We start from the raw sequence: 21,753 nt of genomic DNA on the forward strand, positions 1-21,753 counted from the left end.
TACTCTTTTTCTTTTTTGCTTACTACTGTTATTCTAGTCTGGACATTTCCCAAAACATCACTTTGTAAAAGATTCTTTGATTTAAACACTGTAGTGTTTTGTAGAGCAAGATTACTCCACCTTAGACTAATGACAATTTGATCATAATAGCTGGAGTTCAGCATCTAACACTCTCAGAAAAAATGAACTGTCACTGGTAGTACCCCTCTTGTCACTTGGGTGGTCCTCTGAAGGGTACGTCTTCAATACCTTTAGTTAGGGAATATAATTGTACCACAATCCATTGCAATTATTTCTTTGAGTATTATTGACTTCACACACGCTGTCTCGTCTCCAGGCTTTTTATTTTGTTATTGCGTTATGAAAAGGTACAAGCACATATTGTTTTCCTGGGAAAAAAGTATTTGAAGTACACAGACCGTAAAACCGTTGTTATACATTTGAAGGACAGTTGCATTGTTTATGCCTTGATGAATGAAAAATTTACCTGTACAGTACCTTTTTTTGCCGACAATGTATATACAAAACATTTTCATCATGACAAAAAGTATAAGATAGATATACTTCAGAACTGTGAGGGACTAAATGACACTATAAGCCTTTTCACTTCCACAGTATCTTGTTTTAGGGAATAAAATGCTCCTCACAAACCTGTAAACAATGTAAAAGCGTTGAACATAATGCTGTAGTCATCTTGAGATCAATTTTAAAGTGGGACATTTACAGTAAGTGTCGTCCACCCTTGATCAATGAGGTGCGTTTGATCAGTGAGGAGAAAAGGAGCCCAGCGCGACCTCTTGTGGTCACTGACTGTTTAGCAGCGCTAGACTGTAACTTCATCAGAATCACAGAAAGAGGAGTAAATGATCTTTGGTTCAGGACCTTCCACTTTTCCTAAGTGTAGAAAGGATACTAACAAGGCGCCACCCTGAGTGGAGGGTCGTGAGTCACAGAGCATAAAAAAGGTTGCAGCACAAAAAGGATGCAGTTGTGGTGGTTTTGTTGTGCAGTATGTTTTATGACTGTTTCTAGTGTTGAGTAGAAAGTGGTTTGTAGGGTTCAGGGTTGTTGAGTGCTGATCTGGCAGACTTTTCTTCCTCCGATCTTCACCTCAGATAAAATCACTGTCAACATCTTCTCCGTCTACACCCTTTCAGCACCATGGAGAGATAAATGGAGAGCCCTCTGCTGGCTGAGGTGAAGTATAGCAACGGTGGGCAAACTGGCTTTGGAAAAATAAAGCATCATTTTGATTTCCTTATACGGAGCCCTGAAGGTGACATAGTGATTGCTTTTTTACGAATTATTATACTGAGGCCACGAGTTCAGTTTCTCGTGGTCTCAACGTTAATTCGTGGCCTTAATATATTATTGCAAAGGAGCGGTTACGCACGTGAATGAAATGTGGGTGAGAGGTAAAGTTTTGTTTGGACACAAAATGAATTGAAAAAACAATTAATTTTACTTTTACTTCTTTCTGGTAAGTGTTTGAAAGTACAGAGCCCCTAAGGTGATATGGTGATTATTTTTTAATAAAGCGTGGCCACGAATTAATACACCCAGAGAGCAAGCATGTATCAGTCTGCTGGCTTGATATGGTTACCCCCTGCTGACTGGATGCCCCTGGTGGTTCACCCCCACCAGACTATGGCTCTGGATACTTACTGTCACTTGTTTTTAATCTCCTCAAACAGATTTTAATGTCAGACTTTTATTTTGGAAAGTAAACCAAATATTTTATTCAGACAAATATTACAAAAAAAGACTAGACCTAATATAAAATGATTTGCTGACGCTGTTGTGCTAGATTGGTTATTTATGATAAATATTTATGATAATAGCTTGGCTTTATTTATGAAATAGCTGTTTACTATTTACTAAAAATAATTGACAAAGGATAAAGAAAGAAAGAAATGAAGAAAATGAAGAAAAAGTTACATTTGGTCTAATACTGTGCTTAACTACTAGTGGGACAGTGGCCAGTAGTGGACCACTATCATTTTGCTATCTGGGATATTAAGGCCACGAAATCAGTTTCTCGTGGCCACATTGCCTTAATATGTTACTTCGTGGCCACGAGAAACTTCACTCGTGGCCTCAATATATTAATTCGCGGCCACGCCTTGTTAAATAATCACCATGTCACCTTAGGCCTTACCTGAGAGAAGTAAAAGTAAAACGAATGTTTTTTCGAATCCAAACAAAACTTTATTTCATCTCACGCGCATTTCTTTCACATTCGCTCCTTCACAATAACCGAAAAACACAATGCCGTGTAGAACGAAAAAATCACGTTTATAAGTACGTTTTTTCTCCATCCCCCGATGCTCTCCAGCTCGTGAGGTCTCCTCTGACCTTCACTCCACGGGCCACAGCGCAGCCCACCATCACCGCGAGACACCTCACTGCGCATGTTCGCTCTCCGTGATGTAACGCACTACACGCGCTAAATCTCGCTCGTGCTTCGGTGCGCGCGCCATCGACGTTGCCGTGCGCGCGCCGCATGGATGTAGTGCGTCAGTTTCCTCAGTTTTCATTTCTTTCGCCTTTTCACGCTGAGCGCCGCCGGACCGGACCGGACCAAGCACGCTAACTCGACGATGCCCCGCACGTGGTGCTGAAATCTCCTTCTCGCGCATCTCCTCTCTTTTTTTCCCTCCCTCCTCCCTCCCCCTTCACTCTCCCTCCACTGGTCCCCCCTGTGTCTCTCTCTCTCTCTCTCTCTCTTACACGCACACCATCCTCTGTCATGGCGTCTTCCAACAATGTTACCCCCACCAACTGTAGCTGGTGGCCCATCTCAGCCGTGGAGGAGGACGGCAGGATCCCGGACGGGGAGGACGGCCACGAGCCGGCGGCCGTAGAGCACAAGCCGTTCTCCAAAGACAGGCTGGTGCTGTACCACTGGACGCAGTCCTTCAGCTCTCAGAAGGTACCAAACATAGCTGGAAAATGGAGGAGATGGAGGAGCTCTTAGCTGCATGCTCTGCAGTCAGACTCTCTCATAAACACTGCAGACGTTTGATTCACCTGCTCCTGGTGCTCGTGTTGAGGCAGAGCCTGTTTGGCTGCGTGGTTTATTATATGAAACGATGACAAAAGAGCTGCAGATTATGGGAGGAAAATGATCCTGAGTGGCTTAAAACAAGCCATAGCTCGATACCGCTGCTCAGTGCTGTGTATGTGGGGTTCGTTATTGGGGTTTATTCTGGAAAATACATGGTCAGATTTGAGCTCAGGCCTCGAGAGTTCCACCTCGTTCTGGGCTTGAGGACGACACTCTGAATAATTCATTAAAATGATGTAGCCCAGCGCTGGGAAAACAAACGGACCGTCAGTCAGTGGCATTGCAGCTCAGAGAAGCCTATTGCTCTGTATCTGTCTTGTAAGGGCATGCTCCTTTGGAGAGTGGCCTGCAAGAGGCAGCAGTTTTAATGGATGTCACGACTTAGCTCAGCCACCGAAAAAGGGGGCTGAACTGTGCATTAGTGAGGCTCAACTTTCAATTGGTGTCATGCCATCTTTGTCCTTTGCAGAGAGCAAGTCAGTGAACAAGTCAGCAGTGGGTTATGGCTGTAGTGTGATATGTCACCCATTGAACCCTGTTTAGACAAAAGCAGGATGTGTAGACATGTTGCTAGGGATAACTATCAGAGATACCGGCTCTCGGCACTGGGCTGATATCAGCAGACAGTGGAGGAGAAAGAAGAAGCTGTGTGTTTCTCCCTAAGCAGTTTGAGCTTGATAACCAAATTTAGATCTTAAAAATGGCTCATTTTAATGCTTAGTAGTTGTTTGTCGGATCAATGTGAGTATCAACAGCAGTGTCGACCCATCAAGCCATCGCTACAATCAAATAATCAGTGTTCTGTACAGGACCATCTGGTGCAGACTCAGTGCTCTGCCCTTAAAATGGACAAATAGAAATTTGATTGCATTAATGGTGGTTAAAACAGATTAAACTTTGCACGCAAAAATGGTTGAGCGTTCAAGCAGGCACTGTTTTCTAGTCTCTGCCAGATTTCATAAACATGCTAGCCTCATTCTCTGTGACTCAGGTGTTGATCTAAGCAAAACTGTCTTGTAAACAATATGAAGTACTTTTATATGATATATAATGACATGGATCATGGTGCTAAATTGTTATGCACAGCCTGATAAGGACAAGGAAGCTGGTTATTTTTGTTACCATTCTATGGCGAGCGCTCATTCACTTGTTATCTTAATTACAGCTCTGTTTTTGTGGAAGTGAGCAGGATTGCTTCCTTACTGTACTTAAAGCAGGAAGAGCTTTTCTTGCGAAGACAACAAAATGCAGAGGAGGTGTCAGCGTGTAGCTGATAAGCCGTATTATGCTTTAGGTTCCAGAGTCAGTAAGTCTGGTAAGGCTAGTAAGTCTTTTCTTTAGTCTCCTCAAGCAACTTGTTGAAATAGATGCATAGAAGGCTGTAATTATACAGGGTAATCTGCAGTACATTGATGTACATCTTTTATTGTGGTTGGAATTGAAAGGAATTAGTCTTTATAACAATATAAAAAATAATTTGTGTTCATATGAATGCATAAAATGAATTGAGTCTGCGAGTCCTGTGCAATTTTACAGGTTTCAAATAATTCATTGGAAGCTAAAGCAGTAAAAATTGTGGATGTGTCCAAGATGATGAACAGAGCTGTAGATAGAACAGAAAAAGCTGCGTAAGATCAACTGTAAATAGATAATTACAGTATATTGCCTCAAATTTCTTGACATATTGAGTAAAACATCTTAAAATACCATTTGGTGTCTAGTTTATAATATTTAAATCTCTTTTTAACGTATATTAACATGAAAATAATGATAATATAACAAGTAACAAGTGTTTCTACGCCTTTAAACAGTACTGTATTAATTGTATGTGTAAACATTAATCTGTCTCTTGATTGAACTGTAAGTAAATGAAGTTTATCTACAGTATATGACCTTCAGATGGTTTAGTGCACTGGTATTCGACTCGACTTGGAGGCCCACCTGGTGTGCAGCACAGTTTGGTAACTGTCCTTCTCAACCTGTGCTGGACACCGGCCTTCCAGGGCCAGAGTTGAAGACCCCTACTTTAGTGGAACTCAAAGACACAGTTCTCTGTATTACAGGATCTGTCGGCTTATATGTTTAATAAGTGAAAGACACTGAGACTTAGCTTTCTAAGCCCACATTTAATGACATTTCTTATTTTCTATAGGAAGTACATTCAATAGTGTGATGTCTAGATCCAGACAGACTGTCAGTTCACGTTCTGCTGCTTCTGATTTACTCACCAGTGCAGTTTGTTGGCATATTTAATTCAGCAAACCTGCCTGTCCTCTTTAAAACAGCAGTGTGCAACACTGTAAATGTAATGCAGTTCATTTAAATCGACATTTGTTTTATTGATTTTGAATTCATTTTGGCCATTAGTAATGTTTACACTGTACATATGTGTTTGATTGGACTTGGCGTGCCACACATGAACATAAAGTGAATGTCCAGTCAGGGTTATGCAGGGGCTCAAAGATGGGAAAGGGGGTTCTTCAGCGTTGGGAGTTTTTACATTTGCTGCAAAGTACAACAAGCTAGTCTGAAAAAGGGCAGAACTATAATATTACATGCTATATTTAAATGGCCCTTAAATAATTTCCCCTTACTTTTCTAAATAAAAGAGTTTGATATAGTATGTAAACATGCTTAAAAGTTTTAAACCATACTGTTCACTCTCCAGTCCATATATAGAAATGTATGCTGCATTTTGAATTTCTATGATGTCATGAAAACAAACGCATTTACATATATCTATATTTATATCCACCTATTCACCTTGCAGCAGGTTTGCCTGCCCTTCTCGTTGAAGTTATGAGAAGTGTTTATGCCTGGATTGCTTTTTAAATGAGGCACAATGCAGGACAGCTAATCAGAACAGAGCTCTTTTACAGCTATCAGTCTTGAAGACACAGCAGTAAACAAAGCTTGTTTTTGTTATTGTTTTATTGTAGGTGCGCACACCGGCGCTGATATTCCGCGTTTCCTTTATCAGTGTATTACAGCGTTCCACTCAGCATTATGCTGTTACTACTTCAAATTCAAGCCATATCGAGACCACAGAAAGCTACAGTAGATCACATGTGGCTTGAAATGTACACATACAAAGGCAGTTAGTCTTTTAGGTAAACAGACAAATGCTAATGATCTGTTAACTCCACTGGTGTTTTTATTGCCTCATATAATTCAGCTTATGAAGAGGCAGTAAGATGATCCCAAGCATGATAAATTCTGATAAAATAAATTTTATTTTATTAAATTTATGCAAATAGAATGTAAAAATGAACTTGAATTTGATGTTTATTGCTCTCACCACATGTTCTGTAGCACTGTGTTTAACTAAGACATAACTGACATGACATGTCTTAGAATTAAATAAGCTGTGTTTGTTCAAGACTGTATAATATAATATATAATATAATATAATATAATAAAATATAGATTAGGCCTGTCTGTTTGCTAGTAGGGAATAAGGAAACCTGTCTAGTATACTAGACCACAGTACATTGTCATCATGAAGAATAGTATGTTATGAATCAGTTCCTAATGAGATTTAGCAAGAAACAACTATACTGTATTTGAAATAAGGACAAATAATACTAATGTTAGGTATCACATATAGTTTTCCTGCTTGATAAAATGCCAGCTAGCTTTTTACATAGGTGGCTGAATGTAGATAATATTAGAGTTATAAAAGCATGATAGGCTCCAGAATGAACTTGATGTAGGTCTATTATGCTTCATTGTCAGCTTTAAATATGTTAGCTACAGCAACAAAGTTTTTATTTAGAAACTGTGTCTGGAAACTACCCACACTTTTTGTGATTAGTCGCTGCGAAGGCATGGCCTACTGTGGTGCTTAGACTAATTATATCCAATGCTTTTTTCTCTGGGGAGAAATCCCTAAAGCCTAACGTTGAATTAGTGCCCTTCAAAAGACAATTACATGGATCTAGTTCATCAGAATTGCTATGACAGTTATGTTATCTATCTGCAGATGGTTAGGAGTGCTGATGTGAAGTGCATTCACTAACAGGTGAGATGGCAAGGAGGCCGGCCACAATTAGTATTATGTAATTGGCTGCAATTACTTGAGCTGATCGCAAATATTTTCTACAGTTGTTAGGTTTCTCAATAATATCCTTAAAGTGAGTTTTCATCCGCTGAGTTCAGGTAAGTGCATGTAAATAAAAGACAGCAGAAAACACATTTTTTCATATATGCACCGATCAGGCATAACATTATGACCACCTCCTTGTTTCTACGCTCATTGTCCATTTTATCAGCTCCACTTACTATACAGGTGCACTTTGTAGTTCTATAATTAAAGACTGTAGTCCATCTGTTTCTCTGCATACTTTGTTAGCCCCCTTTTACCCTGTTCTTCAGTGATCAGGACCCCCATGGACCCTCACAGAGCAGGTATTATTTGGGTGGTGGATCATTCTCAGCACTGCAGTAACACTGATGTGGTGGTGGTGTGTTAGTGTGTGTTGCTCTGGTCTGAGTGGATCAGACACAGCAGTGCTGCTGGAGTTTTTAAACACCTCAGTGTCACTGCTGGACTGAGAATAGTCCACCAACCAAAAATATCCAGCCAACAGCGTCCTATGGGCAGCATCCTGTGACCAATGATGAAGGACTAGAGGATGACCAACACAAACTGTGCAGCAGCAGATGAGCTATCGTCTCTAACTTTACATCTACAAGGTGGACAGTGAGTGGACACAGTTTAAAAACTCCAGCAGCACTGCTGTGTCTGATCTACAAAGTGTACCCTTGTAGTAAGTGTAGCTGATAAAATGGACAATGAGCATAGAAACAAGGAGGTGGTCATAATATTATGCCTGATCGGTGTATCAGAGGTTTTACAAAGAAAACAAAAGTTCTACCTTCTGACTTGGTGCTGTAACCCCTTTAGAGAGAAGCGGTGAGTAATGTTTGTTTATTTGTGATCGATCTGTCTTCATTTGGGAGTTACTGACTATTGGCAGTGAGTGAGCAAAATAGTCAATCAGCCAATTTGATCACTTTAGGTTTGCACAATACAATGAATGATAAAAGACATTTTTATTCTTAGGTGTTAAATCTGGAGTTAAAGCTGGTCTGTGTTCTCTGACAGGTACGTCTGGTGATTAATGAGAAGGGTCTGCTGTGTGAGGAGCGGGATGTGAGCCTCCCTCTGACTGAGCACAAGGAGCCCTGGTTCATGAGGCTCAACCTGGGAGAGGAGGTGCCTGTGTTCATCCATGGAGACACCATCGTCAGTGACTACAACCAGATCATCGAGTACTTAGAGACCAACTTTGTGGGGGGTAAGCATTAGATTTCGAATATCTTGGTGGAGGTAAGGCTATCCTGCCACAAGACAGTGGCAGGGAAGTCAAAGTCCACTTTATTGTCACATCCATTGTGGGTGCAACCGAAGTGTGCGTTTCCCTAGGTTACAATGCTACCTGAGACATGAACAAGAAATGAAGTGTTGCCAAATACAGAGAACAGAAAGACAGTACTGGGGTAGTGTATTACATTGCAAATAGACATTCAGCATTAAATTGCAGAACACAATAAATAGTGCAAATGTTTAAAACATTTAAGGGGACAGTATGGGCTACAGACCATTTAGATACCTTATACAAGATTTCTGCTTATTGCAGTTATTCAGCTTTTAAAGGATACATATCGCTTTGTTCCGAGTGGCTGAGTGCAAACCTTTCTACACATTTTAAACTCTAATTAAAGCCAAAGTTATTTTTATTTATTTATCATCAGCAGTGATATGTTCTTATGTGCATTTAGTAGTCGCTGTATGTGATTACAGGCATTTGAATTAGCTTCTTTTCATTGAATTCAATGAATATTTAAATTTTATTTAAATATCCTAAGTGGCCGCACTGTTTGTGGACCAAGTGAAGATTTGTCTGGTTTGTCTGCTTCCAGGGATGCAGGCAGGTTGCAACTTCCCGTAAGCTGATTCATCCTAATAAGATACCAGCCCCTTTAGAGCTGTGCCAAGCAAATTTAATCACAGTGTTGGTTTTTGTGTGTGGCTACACAGTTATGGGTGAAGAGACACAAAGTGTGTCAGTGTTGATGGACTGAGGGATGATCCTGCCAAGTCTGGCATTCTGAGGTGAATTTATCACCAGGTCCAGAAAACAGACACATATTTTACTCATCCCAAGTGAGCTGGGTTTATTGATTAGCTTGAGATCAACAGAGCATATTCATACAGGTGTTATTCTTCTCCGAGTGAGCTGAGGAGACTTCTGTTAATCTGTTAAGGCAATAGGTAGACTGGAGAGGGTTAGTTGTGGCAGAGATCGTGGGCTGGACTTGAGCAATGACTACCCTATCAAAGCACTTTGTAAGTATAGGAGTAAATACACCAGGTCAGTAGTGGTTCATTGAGGTGGTCCATAACTTCTTGGGCACATGTATTATGGTGAACGGTTTGAGGCATGTTGGTACAGCAGCACATACACTGGCCCTGTTTCAGTACGACTCGTCACTTGGAAGTTCAGCACACCAAATATATTATAAAGGAGGAGGAGACACTTCGAGGAGACTCGTTGAAAAATGAAAGGGGTAGTTCGTAACACTGAGCATGGTGTATGTTTACAAGGAAAGCCCTCCCTCATTCTGTAAATGTGCACCAATTTGCCAAACTCTGTAAACTATTTATGCAAAATTTGTCTGATTTCATCAATGATTTCAAATATGTTTTTGAGATGTTAAGATGCCTTTGATTTTTGGAGGATTTTTCAATCGGAATGTGCTTGGCCTCAGCCTGGTGAGCCAGAGTGAGCAAAGGTTAGCCATGCAGAGCAAAACCTTTGTTTTGTAGAGAAGTTTGAACATAAAGTACAGAAAATTAGTGAAGGTTTTGCCTGGCTATGACCTTTGGTTTAGAACCATGGTGTATCGCCTCTATTTTGGATGTAGTTAGTCATGTAGCCTTTAAAGCGATGCAGGTACAGTGATGAAGTGTCTGCTATCATGTATAACAGATTGAATAGTTTGCAACCTAAATAGAATGACATTGTTTTTATAGTTTGTCTGAGTGTTCTCGTGTTTTTATATTAGCTCACAGTAACTGGCCCAAAACCCTATCGACCCACTGGGAATCCTCCCAAGTCTCCCGATTACCCACTCCAACATTAACAATGGTAGGCAATCATTGCTAGCACCAGGTTAATTGTTTTTTGATCCTTGAGGCTTTAGTATATTGGCTTTTGTGACTCATACATCATTTGAAACCATCGTATTTTCTGAAGTAGGCAGTCACAGAATATGTATAAAAGTACCAAATGAACTACAGATGTGGGAGCAAACACGTGTGCGGCGTTGCAGTACTACAAGTGTGATGAGCGACTTCATTGTGAACCTAGAGGGCATATTAATGGACTTCCTGACTGGTATCTCCTAATCTAAATCAGCATGTACACCACATTGCTTCTGGTCTTTCTGGTCATAAAGGACCGCCAGCGCTGAAGAGTCTTCCTGCCATGACACTTTTGATTCAGTGCATCAGCTAATTATTTAGCCCTGCATGAGTTGAATAAAGAGGACTGGAGCAAAGTGGCCCTTCAGGACTGCAAGGAAAGATGACTGATGTTGAAGAGAAGCTACTTCACTGATAAAAACTCAAGGACATATTCATCCGGCATGGTCACTGAGCATCAAATGTGTGCTTTCTAATTGATTATGACTCTGTGCATATGAGGACTTTATGTATTATATGGCTATTATATCATTCTGTATATGTTTTTTTTAATATAAATGTGCAGCACTTGTGTCATTTTAAATGCAAGTAGTGAATGTGAGGGAATAAAACGTGGTCACTGCTCAGAGCTTTTCCCCTCAGGGGTTTTCATGATCACTCGTCCATGTAGGCAGTGCTAAATGAGATAACCAGTGAGGCAGTAGTCTTCAAGTAACCTCCCCTCAGTGGAGTACCATTATAAATAAAGTCTAGCAGCATTTCTTAATTAGCTTGATCGTTTAAGCCAAAGTCAAGCCTGTCCAGTAGCAGGAATGGTCATCTGCATTCCCATTGCACAGTCCTCAACTTTAGACTCAAGTTATCCAGTTAACTGAGAAACTGCCCAGTAAGAGGAGTGGTCAGGTACATTCCGACTGGACGGTCCTTAAATTTAGCTTGATTTATCCAGTTACCTGAGAAACTGTCCAGTAGGAGGAGTGGTCAGGGATGTTCCTATTATCAGCCAAAGTCAAGCCTGTCCAATAGGAGGAGTGGTCAGATACATTCCTATAGGACAGTCCTCAATTGTGGGATTAAGTTATCCAGTTAACTGAGCAACTGCCTAATAGGATGAGTGGTCAGGTAAATCCCTAATGGACCGTCCTCAATTCTGGGTTAAAGCTATCCAGTTAACTGAGAAACTGCCCAATAGGAGGAGTGGTCAGGTCCGTTCTTATTTGACGGCCCTTAACTTTGAGCTTAATTTATCCAGTTAACTGGAAAACTGATAGCTTCCTTGATCAGCTACATATTTTAGTTTCTTATGCTTACTTAAGCTTTTATTTCAAAGTTTTAGTGCTTAAAGTCTTTGTGTATCAGAAATCATGAAGCATTTTCTTTCTGTAGTATGATGTATTTCCAAGTGAAACATGATATGAAAAAGGGTCTCTGAGACAGCTAAGTGTTTTCTCTTGGAAGGGGGAGGCAAGCATGATGTTATTGGCTAATATTACCTTTTCCCTGCCTGCTGGTGCACAGTGATGTCATCAGATTGCAGAAGATGTTTGGCAGGCAAAAATCATTTGATTTTGATGAAAGAAGAGAAAAATCTGTGTAAATAAATTATTGGAGAATAGATAGTTTTTCGAGTCACCAAATATTTGTGGGAAGGAACAGTACATTTGAGTACAGAAAGTGTTTGTGCTTATTCATGGCTCTGAGCTGAGCGGTAGATGTGGCGCCACCAGCCATGACCTGATTTGCAGGGGCTGTCTTGTGCTTTAATTTGTAATGAAGTCTGGCAGCATGGAGCAGGGCTGCTCCTCACAGGGAACACGGGGCGTAAAGATTGACTGCCGACAGGGACAATAGAGATAGCAGCACACACTGCAGCAGAGAACAGCACCTCCGTGTGCAGCGTGGTGTAACGGACCCTGTGTAATGCTGGACTTTTAAGCAGCAGCTGCCCAAGTCCAGTTTTAGGCCTTTCACTTCTCTGTGTATGTGCTTGTTCTTTTTCAACAAGAGGATCATGTTTATGGCTTTTATGCTAGCGTGTGAGGATGCTGAATAGGTCCTTTTGGTAGGGAGCATTGCTGTTAAGAGGTTTATTCAAGTGGGTGTCTTTATGTGGGTGTCGTTATGTGTAAATGGAAGCATGGTGCTGCAGTACTGCTCTGCCAGGCATCTTGAGCTATGTTTGTCCCTGAGGCTGGGGTCGCTTAGAACTTGCTCTGTCCAGGGCCTGGCAGACCTGAACAAGACCGTGTTCTCCCTGCACTTATACATTCCATTCTAGCATCCAGAGCTTGTTGAGTTGTATAGGCTTGCGTGTGATAAAGTGATAAGTTCAGCATAAAGGTGGAACACTTTTCTCCTCAGCCTAAAAGTAGACGATTAGCCAAGACATGTTTGTTTCTTTAGTTTCGCACTGGAGCTGTGAGGCTAATGTAGCTAACAAGTGTACACCCCACCAATTACTACGTGCCTAAATCATAATAACTGCATGCCTAAGTCATCACACACTTTCCATAAACTGCATCGAGAAAACACGTGGTTTCTAATACTGTACGACATACTGTTATCAACAAAAATGGTCAAAAGTTTGTTGCGTAGCTAAAACAGCAGTAAAAGCCATGTTGAACTTTCATACTTTTGTCCATTTGAATAGCCAGCATGGGAGAAACGGCATAATCAGCTCTTACCTGAAGACTGGTTTCAGGTAAGTGTGTAATGATTCAGGCATGGGGTTAGCATGATGCTAATTGCATACATTGCTTGAGAGCTAATGCCACAGGACATGAAATGAGTATGATACAGGTGATAAGTGGTCATCACAATGACGAAATGAAAAACTATAAATTATTATTACAATAGTGTGCCTCTGACATGATATGCCACAATACAGCCTTTTTTCTGTGTAAACAGAAATCTAACCTCACCTTTAAGCAAATGGCAAAAAACAATACAAAACTGCCTACATCAGAACTGCAAGCACATTTTTGTGCACTGTAAGGCTGAACAAGGACGCACAGAAAAGAAAGAGTGAGAATAGTCATCAAGTTTGAAGCATTTTTAGAGATTTGTAGTTAAGGGTAGAGCAGTTTTTGAGCTGTTCATGCGCGTTTTGTAACTGGCTATTTAGCTGAGTGGCTACGTTCCTCACTCTCCATGTGGGAGAGCATGGCTCGAGCCTAGTGCAGGGAAACACTTGTTGGACTTTGAATGCTCTTCCTACCAATGTAACTGTTTATTATGATAAAAATATGATTTGTTGTGCAGTCTGAGCAACAAACTGAGGAAGCAAATGTCCGACACCAAACTTTTTCTTCATTGCTAGGAAAACAGTAACATGTGCAGGTTTTCTGCTCACCAGGACTGGAGTTAATGACTCATGTTGTAGAGGAACTTGCACAGTGACACGAGGGACTGTTCGGTTGCTGTATTTTGAGGCTGCGTTGCGGCAGATCTGCCCCCGAGTCTGGTGGAGATGTACAGGTCAGCCTGCGGGGCAGGGGCTGATTAGTCAGCAAGCTGGAGCCCAGCCAGGTGCCTCCTGGCTCTCCACTCTTCCTGAAGCTCAGAGATGGTGAAGACAGGCTGGAAAGCCCCAACTCTTCCTTTTTTTTCAGCTGCTGGTTCTATCTATATCTTCAGAGAGCTCCATCATCTAAACCACTTATCCTTCTGGGTCGCAGTGGGGTGCTGGAGCCTATCCCAGCTGTCATTGGGCGGAAGGCAGTCCATCGCAGGGCAGACAGACATACACATTCACACACACACACACACACACCTAGGGGCAATTTAGCATGTCCAGTCAGCCTGACTGCATGTCTTTGGACTGTGGGAGGAAACCGGAGTACCCGGAGGAAACCCACGCAGACCCGGGGAGAACAGGCAAACTCCACACAGAAATGACCCCAGTCGCCTGGCCGGGAATCGAACCCAGGCATTCTTACAAGTCTTGTGTTACTGTATTTATCTTGATTTATTTTTGTTCTGAAGTCATATACAACTTTTAATAGCAAAACCACATGTACTGCCAAGATAAATTGTTCTAACTCCTTACACAGCCAGGGCTTGCTGGCAGCCCCAAAGTTCTATTATACACTTCTATAACCTAAGAATTGCTCAACCACTTCGCGATAAAGCCCCTGTAGTTACTGAATAATACTGCTTATTATGTAATAAGACTGAGATTTTAAGGGGGTAAACAGCTTTCTCGGCTGCCTAAAATGTTTGCACAGTATTGTATGTTAAGGTAATTAAATTTATTAATAATTATGATAAGTGCAATTAAGAGTTCTTCAGCCATACAGTATAATGTGTTAACATTAGTTTGTCAGATTTTTGAAACTAGAACTATCCATTTTATAATCATCTTTTTTTAAAGGCTGGGCCACACAGACAAGTTGACATGAAGCTCCATGTTTGCTGCAGTCTATGACATAACCGTGCAAACTCTGTGTATGTATGTTTGTGTTTCCACAGATACAGTAGCTCAGCTTATTCCAGATGAAGGCACTCCTATGCGTGCCCGGGTACAGCAGTACCGAGAGCTGCTGGATGGCCTGCCTATGGACGCCTATACGCATGGCTGCATCCTCCACCCCGAACTCACCACTGACTCCATGATCCCAAAGTACGCCACTGCTGAAATACGTAGTAAGTGATGCCACAATTTAGTGCTTTCTGGAAACTACCACTTATGGCAGGCAGGAAAAAATACAGTATAAACACTGTAAACTATGTGGACAGATGTCATTTTATTCTTCTATCATAAAAATTTCGTGTCCATCAGCCATAACATTAAAACCACCTCCTTGTTTCTACACTCATTACCCATTTTATCAGCTCCACTTATCATATAGATGCACTTTGTAGTTCAGTTACAGATTGTAGTCCATCTGTTTCTCTGCATACTTTGTTAGCCCCGTTTTATCATGTTTTTCAATGGTCAGGACCCCCACAAGACCACCACAGAGCAGGTATTATTTGGGTGGTGGATCATTCTCAGCACTGCAGTAACACTGACGTGGTGGTGGTAGTGTGTTATTGTGTGTTGTGCTGGTCTGAGTGGATTTTTTAATACCTCAGTGTCACTGCTGGACTGAGAGTAGTCCACCAACCAAAAATATCCAGACTGCAACATCCTGTGGGCAGCGTCCTGTGACCACTGATAAAGGAATAGAGGATGATTAACACAAACTGTGCAGCAGCAGATGAGCTACCGTCTCTGACTTTACATCTACAAGTTGGACCAACAAGGTAGGAGTGTCTAATAGAGTGGACAGTGGGTGTTTTACAACTCCAGTCTGCACCGTACAGCATTCTATAATTATAGAGTTCACACATCAGCCTTTTTAAACACTTTAAAACCATTTCATCTTGTCTTGTCAGATAGGTGTGAACTTGGCTTGCGAGCCTAATGGCTAGCCACTGCTCTATGTTGTAGCAGAAAGCAGAATTTGAGTCTTAGGCAGAAAACACAAATGAAGGTGTCCTCCTGTGTTTTTCTTCTGACGCTCCTTACCAGGGCATTGAGCTAAGCAGAGCAGCATCAAGTGTTGACTTTGCATTGGTGTGAAACCTCAGCTGCAAAAGAACGCTACGATGCTAGCTGCTTTATGTAGAGGCCTCTGAAATTAGATCTGCCTTATTCATTCTGAACCGCATTGCTGAAGCATTACACAATCAAGCAGGGCAGTAAATCAAGGTCAAAGACGTGATCCAGCCAGAAGTCTTGCAATGGAATTAATTAGGTCGGGGAAGCCCTGCATAACTCCTAATAAATCTCCTTTATGGCAAATGTTGTTGGATGGACTCCGTCTGCTGGATGATGTTTATCAGAGGAATGGATTTGATTTTCGTTTGTAAAAATCTTATTAAAGCCCATAATTAGCTGTCAAGTCTGTTTAAAACTTGGAGGAAAATATTGAATATTGTAACTTCTGCATATGTGCCCACAGCACTGTTAGCAATTATAGAAAGCCTCAGCAAGAGTCCTAAAGCTGTTATTAATCCAGAGAGGAACACCAGCATTTACTTTTGAGCCTTCTATTTCAAAGCGTGGTCACCTCCCATCAAAAGTTTGGCATCTTTTGAAATGTGAAAAGCTAGGTGTCCCCAAGCTTTGGATGGGTTTTATTTGCTAATAAACTCTGGTCAAGTCTACACTCACCTCCATGTGGTTTTTATTCACAAGGATTTCAAATGAAATGCTAGATAAGCACAGTTACTGGTTTTGAAAGCTTGGTAAGCAGTGCTGGTGACTGTGAAGGTATGAAGCTAATGCTGTGATCTTGGTCTCTTTAAGGACACTTGGCCAACGCAGCATCTGAACTGATGAAGCTAGACCATGAGGAACCACAACTGACAGAGCCATACCTTTCCAAGCAGAAAAAACTCATGGTGAGTTTTAAAAAAGACTATTACCTAAAAACCTGTGCTTTATAAATACTTTTTGGTCACCTCCACAAGGCTTATTTACCACCACGAGTCTTATTTCGCACCATTGTAACAGCGCTTCTTTTCTCACGCTGGTGCTAAATCTCAAATAGCTGCCTGCTCCCTATGTAGTGCACTATGTAGGAATTTAAATACTGGCTCCTGCACCCTGACAGTGCACAATATAGCTAAAAATAGTCATTTGGGATTCAGCCTTATCCATATTCGACAAGTACAGCACTATTTGGCAGTTGAAGTTAGAATTTAAGTTATTTAACTTCCAAAGCACACTATTTAGGGAGTACAGAGCCGTTTGAGATTCAGCCTGGGTTTGATGCATCTTAAGGCAGATTTGACTGAAACATGGACCTTTGAAGTGTGTAAGCTATTAAAGTGACATTTTTAGTCTTTATATTGCTGTTTTACAGTAAATCATAAGTACTTTAATTTAAGCCTGTGATATTGATGATGGATGTTTGCTATCTTTTAGCCTGTCAGTCCCTCAGTTTAAACAAAAACAGCAGCATTAGAGTCAAAGATTATTCCATTATTACCGGAACAAGGATTTTTCTTGATGCAGTGCAGTAATACACAGTTTAGTTGTTGTGAGGCGGTCACAGGTGTGCGTATATCGTGTATTTTACAACAGTTTAAACACAGCTTAGCCAATCAGATTTTAGGACCAGAACTATCTGTTTTATAACACTTCTTTTACACTATTTACACTTTGTTTCAAAATGAGTAAAGCGAATTGGCTAAATTGACAATAATTTATCTGTGTAGATGTTTACTGTAAGGGGAATTGATTTTTTAAAAACATTCAGCAAAATTGAGTCATTCAGAGTGGTTTGATGTAAAATGCAGCACTCTAGAGAAACTTAGCAGAATTGTTTCACAGTGGTGGTGATAAGTGTTTAATGTCTCTAAAAGCCACCTCAGAGATCGTTATTACATTAATAACATTGTTATAAAAACATTGCTTGATGCCTGGGGCATTGTTTTCGGGTAGTTTTGTGAAAAGGTTTTGGCCTTTTTAAAATACATTTGAGGTAAAAATATACAAGCATGGCAAAATAGTACCCAAAGAAAACATATGTTTCAGATTTTTTTTATATTTACAATTATCAACATAACATCTAAGAGCTCAGAAGACACACATGTAGGGTCACCGGTCATTTTGGACAGTAAACAAAATGGCTAGATTGCGTTGTAGACATCATGACCCATGGGTCCTATCACCACCACTATAAAGAAATCTGAGCCGGTACATTACAATGCACCATTTTATATCAAACTACTCTAAATGACTTTGTTTACATCTCAGTGGCCAAATTATGCACAAATTTTAAAAAGTCAGAATTATCAGTGGATGTTTTTGTATCATATTTACGTCTGACAGCATTTCAGTTTAAAAGGCTACTGCACAGTTTATCATCTTCTGGAAAACCGTGACAAAACTGCAACTGTTTTGTCACAGTAATTGTGACAGAATTGGGCTGCTTGAGGCACATTTGTGTATGTTGGAGACTGTGGTAGAGTGGATGCTTTTACAGATTCAACTTGTTCTGCCAGGCAAAGATCTTGGACCATGACAATGTGAACTACCTGAAGAAGATCCTTGGTGAGTTGGCAATGGTGCTAGACCAAGTTGAAGCAGAACTTGAGAAGAGAAAACTGGAATATCAAGGTAAGTTTCATCTTTATATGCTGCTTCATTACTTTCCATGTTGGTCTAGTTCATTAAGTTGAGTATTAAAGCTCAAACAGAATTTGCTGAAATAGCACCACGGTGCTCCAGCAGTAGCCATGAATTTACTGTCAGAGAAAAAGACTGTCTTGTCGCAGCAGTTACTGATTATGGCTTTAAGACAAATGAAATCAATAATTTACCATGTACAAGTCTGTCTCGATACATATTGTCAGAATGTGTAAATTTGCAGTTCAAAAGTTTGGATCACTTGTCATCTCAATAATTTTTGTTGTTTTATTCTGTACAATAATAAATTACACAATGTTAAATTAAATATTACAAACTAAACACCAATAGTTATGCACATGGATTACAAATTAGTCTTAGACTAAATTGCAGTGCCAATGGTGATTCACCATTAAACATCCTATTTAGTCTAGGCTTAGGCTTAATCTGAGTCTGGGAAACCAGCTAGATATTTTAGAAATTTTATTGAATATTTCAAGTATTTTAGGAACAACGTTATTAAATGCTGAATGATATACTGTAATATATTGTATATATTCACACTATTTCCTATCAGGTTATCTGCCTTGAGATTTGATCACCACTTTTGAAATATGAGGAATTCTGGATATTAATTTTATTATAACTTAATTGTCTGTTATAGAGCTTTCTCAGCCATTTCAAAGCACAGATGAACACATCTGAAATCCTAGCTTCCTACTAATTATTTGAAATCTGTGACATTGCACAGGACTAGCATATTATTTTTCATTATTTTATACATTTATCTGCATCCAAATTTGTTTTCTATGACTGAAAACATTGATTCCCACTTTAAAAATGGTAATCATTTGTGCCACATTAACAAAGGTAAACTTCTACAGTATGACAGTGCTCTTCCTGCCTTCCAACAGGTCAAAAGTGTGAATTGTGGCTTTGTGGACCTGACTTTACACTAGCTGATATATGTCTCGGGGCCACGTTGCACAGGCTCAAGTTCTTGGGACTCTCAAAGAAATACTGGGAGGATGGGAGTCGACCCAACCTCCAGTCGTTTTTCGAGAGGGTGCAGAAGCGCTACGCTTTCCGCAAGGTGTTGGGAGACATCCACACTACCTTACTATCAGCAGTTCTACCCAATGCATTCCGAATGGTAAAAAAGAAGCCGCCGTCCTTCTTTGGGGCCTCCTTCTTAATGGGGTCCCTAGGGGGGATGGGCTATTTTGCCTATTGGTTTTTAAAAAAGAAATACATGTAGTGAATGCCCTCCTGTTGTGTTCTGTATCTGTGTATTTGTGTGATGTTGCAACTTTTCTGTACCAGATGTTTTACGGCAGCAGGAAAAATACGCTGTGCAGAGAAAACACTATTATCTGGTTGAACAAAGAAAATAAGAACATTCCATGACAAGGAATCCTTCTTAACAGCACATTCTCTGGTAATCAATGCCTTCATTCCTTTCTTTTTCTAATTTTGGTTCCCCAAGGTTTACCAAGTAGGTCATGGATTTTCTTTAATTTGTAGCTTGCCTACAGCCTGGTTATAGTCAGCTAATTGAAAAGTCACTATCCAATTTAATAGCACTACAGATTCCTCCCATGTGGGCTGTTTTAGCATCATATGCCTACCTATAATAGCATGAAACCCCCAAACACTGTAGTAAGTGTATTATATATTTTAGGCATTCACCTTTTGCACTTTAATCTACTGTTGATTTAGGGTTTCCCATTCAAACCCTGACAATTAAAGAGACGTTATTTCTGCTGCAGCCAGATACTGCCAAACTTAATAAGGAATTCACATTTGTTCTCACTCACTCAGTGTAGGTCACAGCACACAGGCACTTAGAATTTTCTTTAGTAGAATGTAACTCATCAGCATTGGCATCTGGATGAATGGAGACTGATGGCTGAGTTGTACTTGTAGAGATCACTAAGGTCATTAAAAAGTACTAGTGCTGGGGTCATAATAAACTGTGGACATCCAAAAATGCTTGATTGGCATGCAATTCAATGGGATTTAGACACCAGGAGTGACCAACACCAGTTCTGTAGTTTTAAGGTTTTTGTTAACACATCCGATTCTACAAGCTCTTCATGGACTGAATCAGCTGTGTTAGAGCAGGGAAAACTCTAAAATGTGCAGTGGTGTGGTACACCATGACTGAATTTTGACACATTGCCATACAGGGATGTCCAGTGTTTTTTAAAGGAACATTTTAGGATTCCTGCTCACATAATATCTCAAAAATGAGAATTTCTTCCTCACCTGAACGTAGTTTCAGGGAGTTTGATTGTGGCTTTGGTTGTTGTCATTTTGTTCATTTATTTGTTTGATATTGGATATGGGTTTTTGTTTTTATTTACATGATCAATGTGGCTAGTAACACTGATTAAAGACTCTACAGGTGTACAGTGAAATGCTATTTCCCAAAACACAAAAAAGATGATAGGATAGTGTTAAAGAAAATCTGAAGGTCTGTTAATATTAAAAGCAAAAATATATAGAAAAACACCAACTATACACTAATGGCTATATTTAAGGCTTAAACCAATGAATGAATAGGACTACAGATAGTTTGAAAGAAGTTTAATTAGCACATCAAACTCTTGAAAATATGGACCATTGGAAATATATTTGACCAAAGATACAGATAAAAAGTTTAACTTTACTATTTGTTAAGGGTGCATTTTTCTGCTCCAGGTAACTTAAAAAAAGCTAATAGATGAAATTCAGTAGTAATTTTGACTTAATGAAAACTAGTAGTGAATGTCAGGTGAAATGTTTTTTTGTTCAGAGGAACGTACCACTACCACTGTACACTACACTGTATAAAGAATGCATCATATACCACCTTATAAGCCATAAATAACTGAGGAAAGGTACCCCCAACTCACGTCTGTAATGACAAAATGAGGCACTTTGTTAAGAACATCTTGAACAGTGTAAATCACTAATGTCATGCAATGCCTCCACCAACAGTACAGGTGTCCCTCAGAATCTAAAGAAGCAAACAATTACTGAACATTACTGTGGCCATTATAGTTCACAACAGATGTTTTATTTTTATTTTTTATTTTTATATTTATATGATATGCATTTATTTACGGTGCTTTTTACGATGTTTGTTCATAAGCCTTAATTGGTTCAGTTGCCATCAATTACAATAAATGAAAACGCTTAACAGAAATCTGTATTTGCAGTCTCTTTTTCTGCTGTTTCAAAAGGACTTGCAAAAGGACAATTATAGTGAAAAACACCAGTCACTATAAAACCAGTCTGCATTTCCAAAGCAAATGCTTTAATAGGGATACACTAAAAAAAGTAACAGAGTTCTGCATCCAGAGTTGGTTG

General features: G+C 40.0%; 1 protein-coding gene across 1 annotated transcript; it reads left to right on the plus strand.

The window, feature by feature from the left end:
* The first annotated feature begins 2,579 nt into the window (after positions 1 to 2,579).
* On the plus strand, positions 2,580 to 21,589 carry gdap1l1 (ganglioside induced differentiation associated protein 1-like 1). The gene is made up of 6 exons (XM_036591670.1): positions 2,580 to 2,932; positions 8,175 to 8,367; positions 14,748 to 14,921; positions 16,573 to 16,667; positions 18,276 to 18,390; positions 19,314 to 21,589. The coding sequence occupies exons 1-6, from the start codon at positions 2,750 to 2,752 to the stop codon at positions 19,655 to 19,657; spliced, it is 1,104 nt and encodes a 367-aa protein (XP_036447563.1). The 5' UTR covers positions 2,580 to 2,749; the 3' UTR covers positions 19,658 to 21,589.
* Positions 21,590 to 21,753: the final 164 nt, after the last annotated feature.

This window comes from Colossoma macropomum, unplaced genomic scaffold, assembly GCF_904425465.1.
Source record: "Colossoma macropomum unplaced genomic scaffold, Colossoma_macropomum, whole genome shotgun sequence".
Lineage (NCBI taxonomy): Eukaryota > Metazoa > Chordata > Actinopteri > Characiformes > Serrasalmidae > Colossoma > Colossoma macropomum.